Below are 13,409 nucleotides of genomic sequence, written 5' to 3' on the forward strand. Positions count from 1 at the left end.
TGCCTCTCAAATATGGATGTGGCTGGGGCCATGTGTACTCTGTCCACAGAATGTGTGGACACATTCAGATATTGACACCAGTGATGAGAATCGATTAGGGTTGAGTTCCGTTTCCCCAGATGTGAGGACTGAACACCTGAGAAATGACAAGGAAAGCGTAGAAAGCATGTTTTATTTAAAGGTTAGAACAGAGAGATTTCTCTGCAGAGAAGGGAGCCCAGAGCTGGGTGTCCAAGGAATTGGAGGTGTCCTGCCCCTTTTGTACATTTTAGATTTCCTTTGTTCTCATTTCCTCCTTCTCCCCTTGTCTTACCTACATGACCAGGGACCAAAAGGTGGGCCAAAATGTAGGAAAGAAGCCTTCCAGGGGAGCCTCTCCATGTCTGCCTGAAAGGCAGGAAAGGAGCTGCCAAGGTGGTACTTCATTAGTAACTCCTATTACTCCCTGCAGGGAGGAACAATTCCCAGGAGGCAGGTAGCAGTGGCAACAGATTGGAGAAGGAGGTGGAAGGCCTTTGGAGAATTAGCGTTTGATTTCCTTCCTTTGGAACCAGCCCCCATGCATATTGGACCCAATTATTTATTATTAACAGCAACTGTCTATTTTGTCCCCCAGCCTCAATATGTGTGTTGGGCTGAGATGTGGGGATTTTTATCCTTGAGGATAAAAATTAGAGATATTTGACAGGTGCAGTGACATACACCTGTAATCCTAGTGGCTTGGGAAGTTGAGACGGGAAGATCACAAGTTCAAAACTAGCCTCAGCAATTCAGTGAGACTCTGTCTCTAAATAAAATACAAAATAGTGCTGGGGATGTGGCTCAGTGGTTGAGTGCCCCTGAGTTCAATCCCAGGTAGCCTCCCACCCAAATTAGATATTTTAAATGATTTGTTGCCTGTGACTTGGATACATATCATACTAAGCCTTCTGGTAAAATGTACATTATAGCTACCAAAAAGAATCTCAGACCCAGCTCAGTGGTATACGTCTATAATCCCAGTGACTCAGGAGGCTGAGGCAAGAGAATCATGAGTTCAAAGCCAGCCTCAGCAGTGGCGAGGTGCTAAGCAACTCAATGAAACCCTTTCTCTAAATAAAAATTAAAAAGAGCTGGGCATGTGGCTCAGTGGTTAAGCACCCTAGGGTTCAATCCCTGGTAACCATCCCCCACCCCCACCCCCCGAAAAAAAAAAAAAAAAAAAAAGATTCTCCGGCCAGGCCTGGTAGTCAAGGTCCATAATCCCAGGGATTTAGGAGGCTTGAGGATTGCAAGTTCTAGGCCAGCCTGGGCAATTTAGCCAGACCTGTCTCAAAATGAGGGGGAAAAAATGGTGGTGTGGAGTGGGTGGGAACGCGGCTCAGTGGTAGAGCACCCTGGGTTCAATCCCCAGTATCAAAAAAAAAAAAAAAAAAAAAAAAAAAAAAAAAAAAAAAAAAAAAAAAAAAAAAAAGAAAGAAAGAAAGAAAAGAAAAGAGAAAAAGAAAAATATCAGGGTGGACAGAGAGAAGATATTAAGACCGGAAAGCAGAGTTCACAGATTGGTGGAACTGTCCTGTAATTTGACAACATGTATGAAGTACAGCATTTGGAGGGAGGGGACAACTGGAGTCAGAGAGGCCTGGGGCTCCCTCTAGAGGCCAAGACCTCTTAAAAGTTAAGCTAAAATTTAAGTGGTTTAGCTCAGTGCCTGGCACAGATACAATAAACAGACCCTGGGGATATAAAATAAAGCCCTGGTGCCCAAGCTCATCACAGTGTAATGGAGGAGGCATAAAACTAACTATAACATACTTTTACAGGTATATAATCACCTGCATTTATTTATGTATTTATCCTTTCATAAAAGATTTGAAGCAACTTAGAAAATTAATAATGCAGAGGGTTAGAACATACAAATCAGAGTGTCAGAGCAATATAAAAAATGAGAAGGAAGATAATTGTTTCTGTGAGAAGATTAGCACAGGAAATAGATTGTGAAATCATGTTAGATGTTATGATTATGAACCATGAATTTGAGCTTTTGAATTATCAAAGCAGTGAGTGAAAAGTGATCAATTACAAAGTTATCATGTCAATAACAACTAGTTATTGGTGAAATGAAACAACCAGTTGTTTGGTGAAATACTACTATATTAAAATAACAAAGAACAAGAAATATCTCCTGGTTACTGTTCATTAGAAAGAGAGTGTTATGAAAATGATGTCCTCAACAACATCCTCACAGAAGATAAAGGGTTAGTTTCACATGGCTGGATGTTTAGAAACTTGTGGTAATGGCACAATGCAGTTCAGCAAGAGCAGTCGATCTGGAGTCAGGAGAATGTCATTCGAGATCATATTTATTTCATGGCCTGGATCTGTAAGAGGGTAAAAATTTACTGCCCAGGTAATAGATTATATGTGCTCTGTTAATGCAATGTTGTACAATAAGCTTTGATAAAGACAGACCTGTAAGTTCTCTGGCAGAACAGAGATATTCTGTGTTGCTAAGAAGACACAAATCGAAATTGTTGCAACCCTTTACCAAGCAAAGGATATATAATTAAGGTTTGCTTTTATAAATCAAGCACACAGAAATATGGAAAAGTCGAACTAAATATCTAAGTTTAGGAATTGTGGGTGATATTTAAAGGCATAAGAATGGATATTGGTTAAAGAAAAAAATCTGACTTGATTTGATAAAGAGAGGGAGAAATGGGATGATACAAAATTCAGGAGCTATTTGTAGGAAGAATTTGGATAGAGCCAAAGAGCCAAGAAGTAGTGTGGAAACAACCCATACTTCTGCATTTACAAAATATATGGTTGATTACAGGGCTTTCAGTGAAAATATTCTTGATTAGATAGATTTTTCTGCCCTAAAGGAATTTTTTTTTTTTTTTTGCCTCATTTGCCCTACCCAGAGCTGTCAAAACAGTAAGATAATGAACTCTGCAATGATCTTCCTCCCTCTAACCACCTTCTTCCCTCCCCATCCTCATTTCCCTCTCCCTCCAAAAGGAAAGTCTCTTGTGTTCTCACTGGGAAAAGACCCAGGAACTTTTTCTTTCTTTCTTTCTTTCTTTCTTTCTTTCTTTCTTTCTTTCTTTCTTTCTTTCTTTCTTTCTTTCTTTCTTCTTTCTTTCTTTCTTTCTGTCTTTCTTTCTTTCTTACCAAAAGACTATTCATGAGATAATACAGCAAAGACTATATGAAAAGGAAATTTTATTTCATGCTCCAAAGCAAATTCATTTTGTTCTAACTCCAGGGATTAAGGGAATTCAGGTAGTAATCTCTAAAATGACTCAAACTGAGCTCTAAGTATTATTCTCAAGCTTAATGCAGACAGTCTGATCATTTCTCCATATTTCTCATTGCTATCTTTAAAATCGTAGGGAAAAGAAAGAACTGTGTATAGATACACTGATCTATCACCCAATCTGAGAATTAAAAAAACATATTATTCATGGTTCATTTAAGGGAAATAGAAAAATAAATAGATGTGTTAGCTGTTTAGAATGATTTCTTTAGAACACCTAAATTCACACACAATGTCTAGGAAAAATGTGAATATTCTATTTGAAGGGAAGACATTGGGGATGAAGAGACAGAAACTATTTCCTTTTAATGAAGGGTTCCACGAAGAAGATGGGTTGATTTTTTTGCTTCCAGAATTAATCCTATTAGAAAGAAATTAGAGGAAATGTGGGGACCTAAGAAGGAGAACTTTTGATCGTATGGAATGCCAAAGATGAAATAATTTGCCTTGTACAATAGTCAATTCTCTCATCCATGGAGCTGGTTAGATGAAGAGGTTGTACTGCATTCCAGGAATTAGAGAGGCAGTGGCTTGGCTGTGATTCTCCAGGCAGAATCACCACGGTTCTTTCCAGTAAGTTTGCCATCTCTCCTGTCCTTTGGAGGAGTCAACATTTCTCTTTATTAAAATGCAGTCATTAAATATGTGAGAAGAGGAAGAGCACAACGTTGGTGTTGTACACATTGGTACTAGTGGATCTGTGTAGTGACCGCCAGTGGCAGTGAATACATAACAGGAGTGACGACAGGAATCATGTATCTATTAGAGGAAACACACATCACCTGTGAAGTACTCCGGTCAGAAAATCAAAACTTGAGTCCGCAGGCCTAGTCCTGACATTTAACTACCAATGAAATTAAATATAGTAGGATAGATTAGATGATGTCATAGAGGTTCAGTCGTCAAAATCCAGACTATTTCTGTAGCTAATGACTCCAAAAATAAATTACAAGGTAGCACAAAAGAGTAGGGCACGCCTGTAATCCCAGCAGCTTGGGAGGCTGAGGCAGGAGGATCACTGCAGAATGTGTACAAAATGCTATCAAGAGACAATGTAGGCCAGGCACCCTCCTGCAACAGGTGGGTCACGCTCTAGCTGGCTCTCTTTCTGCTGCCATCTTGGTCCTGTGTTCTCCGCACAAATTGCCCCAGTGAAGCCACAGAAACCATCCCTGCTACAGAGCAGGAGTTGCCACAGCCCCAAGCTGATACAGAGTCTGGAACAGATTCTGACAGTGATGAATCAGTACCAGAGCTTGAAGAACAAGATTCCACACAAGTAAGCACACAACAAGCACAGCTGGCAGCTGCAGCTGAAATCAATGAAGAAGCAGTGAGTAAAGTGAAACAGGGTCGGAGTGAAAAGAAGGCACAGAAGGCTATGACAGAACTGGGTCTTCAACAGGTTACAGGGATTACTAGAGTCACTATCCAAAAATCTAAGAAAATCCTCTTTGTCATCACAAAACCAGATGTCTACAAAGAGTTCAGCTTCAGATACCTACACAGTTTTGAGGGAAGCCAAGACTGAAGATTTATCTCAGCAAGCAGAGTTAGCAGCTGCTGAGAAATTCAAAGTTCAAGGTGAAGCTGTCTCACACATTCATGAAAACACAGACTCCAGCTGTACAAGAAGTGAGTAAGAGGAAGAGGTGATGAAACAGGTACAAAAGTTAAGGATATAGAATTGGTCATGTCACAAGCATATGTGTCAAGCGCAGTCAGAGCCTTGAAGAACAACATATTGTAAATGCTATGATAGAATTAACAATGTAACCATCAAAGCCGGAACCTTTTTCTGGTGTTTCAAAAGGGCAGCTGCTGCTCGCTTTGAAATTTGTACTGTTTCTATCATTAATAAAGTCATGGCTTCTTGTGGATGGGGAAAAAAAAAAAAAAGAGGCAGTGTATACCCATTCATGGAATTCTCTTCCATCTATATTGTATGATTTGAGCTTCATTTTTAAAAAGACTTATGCTTTAAAAAATATACCTGATACAGTGACTGAAAAGTCTATTCTTTGTTGAAATCCTAAAATGTCCTCTGAAAACAAATTTCTTTAGAAAGTGTAATATGCTAAGCCACTATCATTTATTATATGTATCTTTAGCTTGAATCAAAATGTGTCTAGCCAGGCAGATAAATAGCTTATGGAAATTGAGTGCAGGACAGGGAAATTCTCATGGGTAGGAGAACAGAGAGGCCTGATGTCACCTGGTAGTGCACATGTGAATGGTAGTGTTGGGACCAGCCATCGGCTAGGGCTGTTTAGGATTGACACTGAAAGAGGAGGGAATTTGAGATACAGAGGTATTTGAAATAAGCTTTGCTATTTTTTAAAGCAAGTTTGCCTCAGAAAGGCTCTGAAGATAATCTTCCTAGATTCATGGAGTCTCAGGGTTGGAAGAAACCTTAATAGTCATTTAGGCAGCGAGGTTCCATATGTTTGGCCTCTGGCTGGCACATCTTAAAAAAATATAACTTAAAAGGAAAAGTGAAAACATACAGTTTCCCAAGACTCATCTAAGATCTAACGGACAAGAATATCCAAGAAATGCACCCAGAAATCTGTATATTTTTAATTTTTGTTTTAGAAAATCTTGAACATTAGAAAGATGAGTATATAGCAAGTCCTTCCACATACCTATCATCCAGATTCAATAATGGTCTCCAATCACTCCCTTTCCCTTCATCCTGGACTGGTCTGAAGAAAATCTCAAGGATCATCTCATTTATCCATATATATTTCAGTAGGTATCTCTAAGGTTAAAGGACTAAGAGAAAAAAATTAACTACAATGCAATATGATGTCTAATAAATTAAAAAATAATTACCTTAAAATTATTTGACAGTGAAACAAAATAAGATTTTAAATACTTTCTCCTTAACACAAAATTAAATTAAATTGGCTTTTAAACTATATGTCAATGATTTTTATTACTTGGACACTGGCAATTCATTAGGATTGAAGATAATTTATTTAACCAAATAATACATTTACCAGAACCACATTTGCCCAGGAAGTCTTTTGTCCAATTCCCCTGCAGAAAATTCTATACTTAAGACACAGACACTTGATCTGATAACTGAGAGCCTGGACCAATCTAGAAAAGAATAACTTTCTCTCTGATAGTTCCTATGTGGAACCAAGCTGGGAAATCTGAGAAGTATAGACAACCAAAATCAGAGCTATTCGTACGGCCCACTGGGTCAACCACCTGCAGAACTCAGCAGAGCAAGAGCATCCAGATACAAGGCAGAAAGAGAGGAGGAGGCTCCAAGGGAGAGAAGTGAAAATAGAGCTCAAAGAACTGCTTGAACTGTAACATAAACCGATACTACTTTTTACAGGGTATCTTTGACCTTGATTAGGGTAAGTGAGAAAGTATTGAAGCCATGAAGCTTACCTGGACATTTGGTATTATTTTATTGTTCATTAAAATTTAGGCTCTCAGGCTGTGGATGCACCTCAGTAGTAGAGCGCTTCCCCAGTATGCGTGAAGCCCTGGGTTCAATCCCCAGCACTGCAAAAAAAAAAAAAAAAAAAAAAAAAAAGCTCTCTTTTATATGCATATGTGTACACACACACATGTGTATGTATAAAATATGATTCTCTTATTATGCATATGCAGGTACCATTACAATGACATATGTGGGAAGAGCAGAAGGATGGAGAATGTTGGGAAGACTATTCTACGTTCAGGGGCTTGGTGTATTGACATGAGGTGATAAGCATGATGCTGTGTGAGAAAATTCCCAGTATAGCATTTTATGCTTACTCTTTAAAATGATCATTTTAGGTTGGCAGAAATTGCACATTCCCTTCTGAAGTTGGCACCATATGACACCCAGACGATGGAGAGCCGTGGGCTTCGGCGCTACATCATGGAGATGCTACCCATTACTGACTGGACAGCTGAGGCAGTGAGGCCAGCCCTTATCCTCATTCTAAAGAGATTGGATAGAATGTTCAACAAAATTCATAAGATGCCAACCTTGAGGTGAGGGAACTCCGAGTCAGCTGTCGATACTATGAACCTCAAAGTCAGAATTTGCATTTTTTAAGACAGTAGGTCAATCTGGAGTCAAATGAATGACTCAAAAGTGTTCTGTTGGTGTATGTGCCTAGCTAATCAGGACTGAGTGCCAAAGTAGCAGGATTCCTTTTGAGGAAATTATCTTTTCTTTAAGAAATTTATGTGTTCATCTTAAAAAAATCTACCCATTTCTTATTTATCATCTTCCTCATCTGATACACATTAGAAATTCACATTCAATTAGTATGCTCTATCCCTTTTGAAATAAGACAGAATATGCTTCACAAATAACAACTGAGAAGAGAAGGAAAATTAATTTGATGTCCAAAGTACTGTATTTAATGTAGTTAACATATTTAGTTAGCAACTTGGGAAAGTGACAAATTTTATAATAGTCAGACAAACAGCAACTAAAAAGATACAGGATTAATAACAAATACCTAATGTTCACCTTTTCACCTAATTTAGTGTAGTTCTACATGAACACCCTTACCACTTATGTTTAGTGTCCTGAGAAATATCCAGGGGTACCCTTCCTATTAGTTGGTGCCTCTGTTATGTGAGCCCAATTTGGACACTGTAGTCGTAGTGAGAAGATAGTTTAATTGATAAATGCTAGTGTTCCCACTAACTTAGAAATTTCAAATTTGGGTTATTGAGAGCCTCTTCTTTCCTTTTAAACTAATCCCCAAATCAGACCAAGTCTTACTCAAGAATTTATAGCACTTATTGTTAAGTTTGTCAGAACTTTCCTAGGTATTAGCTTGTGATCTTTTTCATGTTTATGATCCCCTTAGGAGGCATTTGGGGAAAAAAAACAAATTTAATGATTTCATGCTAATAATTGATGACTTGTTCTTACATTCTTTTATACCATGGTGATGAATGTCTAGATATAATTTCAAGGTTTCTTTTTTGGTGGCATGGAAATAAATGCCTATTCTTAAAGCACTACTTCTTTAGTGGTCCCAATGGAGCATTTGTGTCTATTAGTAAATGATTGATCAAAGATTTCTAACTATCTTATGAGTATATATCAAAATATTCTTTTTCTTAAAAATTAGATATCCAAAGATGTAAAATATCTCTATAAACTGGCCCATTTGTCACATAGTGACAAATACCCATTATAACATCATGTTTCCCCAAAGTAGATATCTGGAGTAAGCATGGACTTGGACAAACGGCTGGCAATTTTCTTGGGAAGCATGATGTATATGAACTTGGCTTGGATTTAACTTATTTAGGTCACACAGTTCAACACAAGAGATATTGACTGAACCTGGCCTGCAGGTTACTTGGGCACTCAGCATCAGGGATGTCAATCATTCTCATTTATATCTTCATTGTGTCTTTGCAGATTCCATTTTGGTAGGAAATATAAGGTTAGAAAATATTTTCAAGAAAATATATGGAAATAGTGTTGATATCAGCAAAGCCCAATCTGTTATTTTGAAGTCAGAGGAATGAAGCTTTCATTACTGGGACAATTACAGACTGGATTGATTTCTATTACAGAAAATCCCATATTTATCTCATTGGTTGTGTGCACCACCACTCACACTATCATAGGAAGGAGCCAAAAATATCATTTCTTGGGAGGCCAATAAGAACACTTTTAAAATAGGCTGTTTTCTTCTAGCGTGATCTTTCTGACAGGAGGTAAGCCACTTAAATCCAGTTAGGAGAAATCTAGTATAAAGACTGATGAAATTTGGTCTGATGAACAGATTTCAGAAATGCAACTAGGGTTCTGTTGTTCTGTTGGAAGTGATTACCCCTGTGATGGGTCTCCTAAATGGTAGACTTAGGACCCTCCCTCACGGCCTATAACAGGGACCTTAAGATGCAACCCATTCATCATCTCTGTTTTTTTCTTCAATAGATTTTGTCTCATTAGTCGGTGGGGCAGGAGTGCCTCTGCTGCGCTTTCAGTATCTTCTTCCCCTCCCAGTGTGCTCTGTACTTTTGGAACAACATGGGTAAACTTCATCCCGTGTGAAGCACTTTGTTGTCTCAGACACACATCCTGTATTAGATGGCGTCAGAATCACTGTCATTCACTTATTTCAGACTGTCTCCAGAAGGGAGCCAAGCTGCTAATGGCTCCTATATTGTATTCCAGGCGACAGGTTGAGTGGGAGCCAGCCAGCAATTTGATTGAAGGGGTTTGTTTGACACTTCAGAGGCAGCCAATCATATCCTTCCTGCCTCACCTTAGGTCACTGATCAATGTCTGTGTCAATCTGGTGAGTAGCCAAGTGGCAATCTTATAAAACTTTGCACAGTTTAACTCTGCTATTGATTTCTCAGAAATGAAGATTTACAGGTCAACCACTTTGTGCCCCACCTACCCATGAAACTGATGGCTCAGGTGACACTGAAAATAGCGAGGTACATTTCAAGGTAGTGCGTGGGGAGATACATCCCTCTCCAGATGGGATTTGGTGTGCTGCTTCCCATGCACTACTTTGACAATTAGCCTCTTGAAGTTGCGCTGAGAGTTGAGGGCTGCCAGTTGGAGAGTGGGGTGGTGGAGACTGCACAGTTGGCTGGAGGTTGAGGTAGTCTGGGGTGGGGACTTAAAAATGCAAAAAGGCCTTTTCGTTTTTTGGTTTTTTTTTTAAAGAACAAAATGACACTATGAGTCGGCCAGTCTAGGATTTATGTAAAGAAAAAATATATTTTTAATCATTTATGTAATATCTTGAGTCTGGTCCTGACAAGGTTTTGTACAATGTATGGCAACCATATTGGAGCATTTCATTGAATGGGATCTGCTGCTTAACTAGTTGAGCAATAAATCTGTAGTTGTAATGCCTAGTGCAAATAGAGCTGTTGCCATCATCATTGTTGTCAGTATTTGCTTCATCCAGGAATGTTGATTGCACTCCTTTGAATCCATAAGTAAGCGTCCTATCCCCTGATTAGACTAGCTTTTTGGTTCATCTCTCATTATTTACATAGTTAGCTATAAACAACATTCTACAAAACCTTGACTAAATCCAGTGTAATGATCGACTGACTCCAGACATTACGTGCCTTCAGAAAAAGGCAACGAGAAAGAAAAGATGGAAAGTAACATGTCCAACCTTCAATTTATTATTATTATTATTATTATTGAATGAATCTCCTTTACTACGGCTGCATGAAATTGCAATGGTCAAGGCTGGTCATGTGCTCTGTTTGTATTTCAGGTGATGGGAGTGGTAGGACCTTCCAGTGTTGCTGATGGATTACCCCTTCTTCATCTCAGCCCTTATCTCTCACCACCTCTGCCCTTCAGCACAGCTGTTGTCCGGCTTGTAGCATTGCAGATACAGGTGTGACTGCCTTACCTGTTTGTCACGCTCATTAAGTTGCTGGTGGAGGCACCGATCATGGTGTTCTCTTTTTCTTTCTGCAAAGGCTGGGCAAAATCTGTGAAACCAAAGTCCAAACTTTGATAAATTTGGAGCTTCAGCCCTGAGCGTGGCCCTAAGTTGTACTTCTGTAACTCTTCTTGAGATCTCAAAAATAGCAGAGTCATTTAGTCCTGCCACCACTTCAGAAACCACTTTGGACATTTAAAATGTGTGTGAAATGATGGCTTGCTGATAATCAGCTCACAATTGTTAATTAAAAGAGGCAGTAGTATTCAAAGTCTGGTTTTAAGTTATTTTCAGAAAGAATTACAATATGAGATTCTTTCAAATGTTATTACTAGACTTTGAATATCTTAATTTTCTTTAATAATTGTGGGTTGAATATTGTGGGTGCTTTTTAAAATTTTCCCCCACTTTATTTCTTACAATTAAAATAATCATTCTCAAAGCAAAAAGTGCAGAATCACAATTCCCTTGACTATTTCTCTGTGTCACTCAACTTTAAAGAGCAACACATCAGTGAGAAGCTCTGTGATCAATGGAAAGTATGCAAGTGATGTACATGGATAGCTTGCCTACCCATTACCTGAACACCGAGCTTGATGGTGATCATCCACAGAATGGGTAGATGATAGCAGACGTATTAAGAGCTGTGGTTACCACGATAAAGGAAGGCAATGATATCCATAATGTGATACATTTTAATGACCCATTTGCAAAGATCATTTATTTCTTTGTCTGTTGCTCATTGCTTCCTGGCTCAGAGAAAACCTTAGGCAGTGATCAGAGGATTTTTAATAATTCTCAAATGGAGCAAGTGGCAAGTTCTCATTTTCTTCCTTTTGTCTCTACAATATTTATTGGTGGAAACATGGAGAAAATTAATGGGGAAACAGGTTGTTTTTGTGTCTGACTGTGAGTGTCATAACTTTCCATTTAATATTCAAGATATTGCTCTTTTTAGGAATGTAGCAAATGCTACAGTATAGGTTTTGGTTGAATCTGCTATGCTGCACAGAAGACAATTAAACTCATAGTTTACAGGAGAAGTCAGCAGGGGGTCACCATCTCCGTCTTGCTGTGTGAAAACAAACATAATAAATGAGCGTGGTGGTCAATTAATCTTTTTTTCTATTATTGCTGCACAGGCTCTAAAAGAAGATTTTCCTTTAAGCCATGTGATCTCCCCATTCACCAATCAAGAGCGAAGGGAGGGGATGCTTTTAAATCTACTCATCCCATTTGTGCTCACAGTAGGATCTGGAAGCAAAGGTCTGATTAATTTAACTAAAGGAAATTTATCAGTGTTGTTGTGTTTTCTTATATATATATCTAGTGGTTATTTCTTTTTTCCCATCAAGACCATCACGTGAAGTCGATCTGAATTGTTTAAATAGGGTTGCCTTAGGAAATAAGAATTTTTCTTTCTTTTCAGTTTAGCTGCCCAGGAACAAGAGTTTCTCTGCTCTCCTTCTTAGAAGATACATCCTATTTAAAATCATTTCAGTACAGCATAAAACAGGAGTACCTTGTTTCAATTCAGTTATGAAAATGGTATTAGTTGAAATGAATCTCAATATGAGGAGAATTGACAGGTGAATGGACTTTATAATACCGCCCCTGGGGTTAGCAGAAATCCTGCCACTGTCATTCAGTTTTGATATATTTCCATTACTCTTCCTTCTTAGGGGGAGATTTCTTTTAGGAAACGCTTGCCTCAAATGTCAGCTCAGTTCATTATGAGTATTTACGAAAAGAAAGAAGGTTGAAATGGAAAGCAGGAGATTTGGCTAAGAACGCAAACCTTTGGGTACCAACTTTGGAGAATACTCAGGTGCCAGGAACTCGGTGTCTGTCCATGGGAGAAGCTGTACTTGACGGAAAATACCCAGATTTCCAGGGCGTTCTAGTTTGGAATTGGAAAAAGAACTGAATTTTTCTGTTTCTAATGTGGAAAGTCTACTTTGTGACTGTTTTCCTTTACGCTTGCTTCCTCTCCCAAAATCTGTCCTTCAGATAGCCCATGGCTGGAGCAGCCTGAGGTGCAGCTGCTGCTGCAGACAGTCATTAATGTGCTTCTGCCGCCCCGAATCATCAGCACGTCTAGGAGCAAGAACTTCATGTTGGAGAGCTCCCCAGCCCATTGCTCAACCCCGGGGGATGCAGGGAAGGATCTGCGCAGGGAAGGGTTAGCTGAGTCCACCAGCCAAGCAGCGTACCTGGGTGGGTGCTTCCCCCCCGCCGCCCACCTCCAACTTGCCTCAAAGTATTTAAAGAAGCCACTTGCACAAGAAACACCCTTGCAAATCTGGTTTTATTCAGTAAACATATATCAGAACGAAGTACTTTCATATCTACAATGCCTAAATTACTTTGTTGTTTTTATAAGTTGTCTGGGGCATGTCAGAAAGGTATCTGTAGGAAAGATTCCTTCTTGTTCATTATGCACAAGATCACTTGTGAGATTTGATAGCTGTTATCAGATCTAGACAGCCTGGTATACAAGGACACTGGGTTGAACAATTCATGGGGCCCATTGATCTGTCAGCTATGTGACTGGAGCCCTTGGGATTGGGCTGTCCACAGCCTGTACAGTTAGACCTGCTGGCCTTGCAGTGCACTATGCCCCCACTCACTTTTTTTCTTTTTTCCTTTTCAATGTCATCTTTAAATTTCCATCATGATCTTTACTTGAGTGAGGCCAG

The 13,409-nt window shown here is 39.1% G+C and overlaps 1 protein-coding gene and 1 pseudogene across 9 annotated transcripts in view; both read left to right on the forward strand.

The window, feature by feature from the left end:
* Positions 1–13,409, forward strand: part of UNC80 (unc-80 homolog, NALCN channel complex subunit) — a 203,932-nt gene that overhangs the window by 167,084 nt on the left and 23,439 nt on the right. For all 8 annotated transcript variants that reach the window (XM_079134589.1, XM_079134594.1, XM_079134590.1 and 5 more), the window contains 5 exons: positions 7,103–7,303; positions 9,465–9,588; positions 10,537–10,662; positions 11,853–11,976; positions 12,721–12,927. In XM_079134589.1, the coding sequence (XP_078990715.1) occupies positions 7,103–7,303; positions 9,465–9,588; positions 10,537–10,662; positions 11,853–11,976; positions 12,721–12,927 (782 nt within the window). The remainder of the gene's footprint in view (positions 1–7,102; positions 7,304–9,464; positions 9,589–10,536; positions 10,663–11,852; positions 11,977–12,720; positions 12,928–13,409) is intronic.
* On the forward strand, positions 17–5,034 carry LOC306658180 (nascent polypeptide-associated complex subunit alpha-like; annotated as a pseudogene). The gene is made up of 2 exons: positions 17–157; positions 4,398–5,034. The product of its transcript is annotated as a nascent polypeptide-associated complex subunit alpha-like (transcript).

This window comes from Sciurus vulgaris, assembly GCF_902686455.1.
Source record: "Sciurus vulgaris genome assembly, chromosome: 3".
NCBI classification, from domain to species: Eukaryota; Metazoa; Chordata; class Mammalia; order Rodentia; family Sciuridae; genus Sciurus; species Sciurus vulgaris.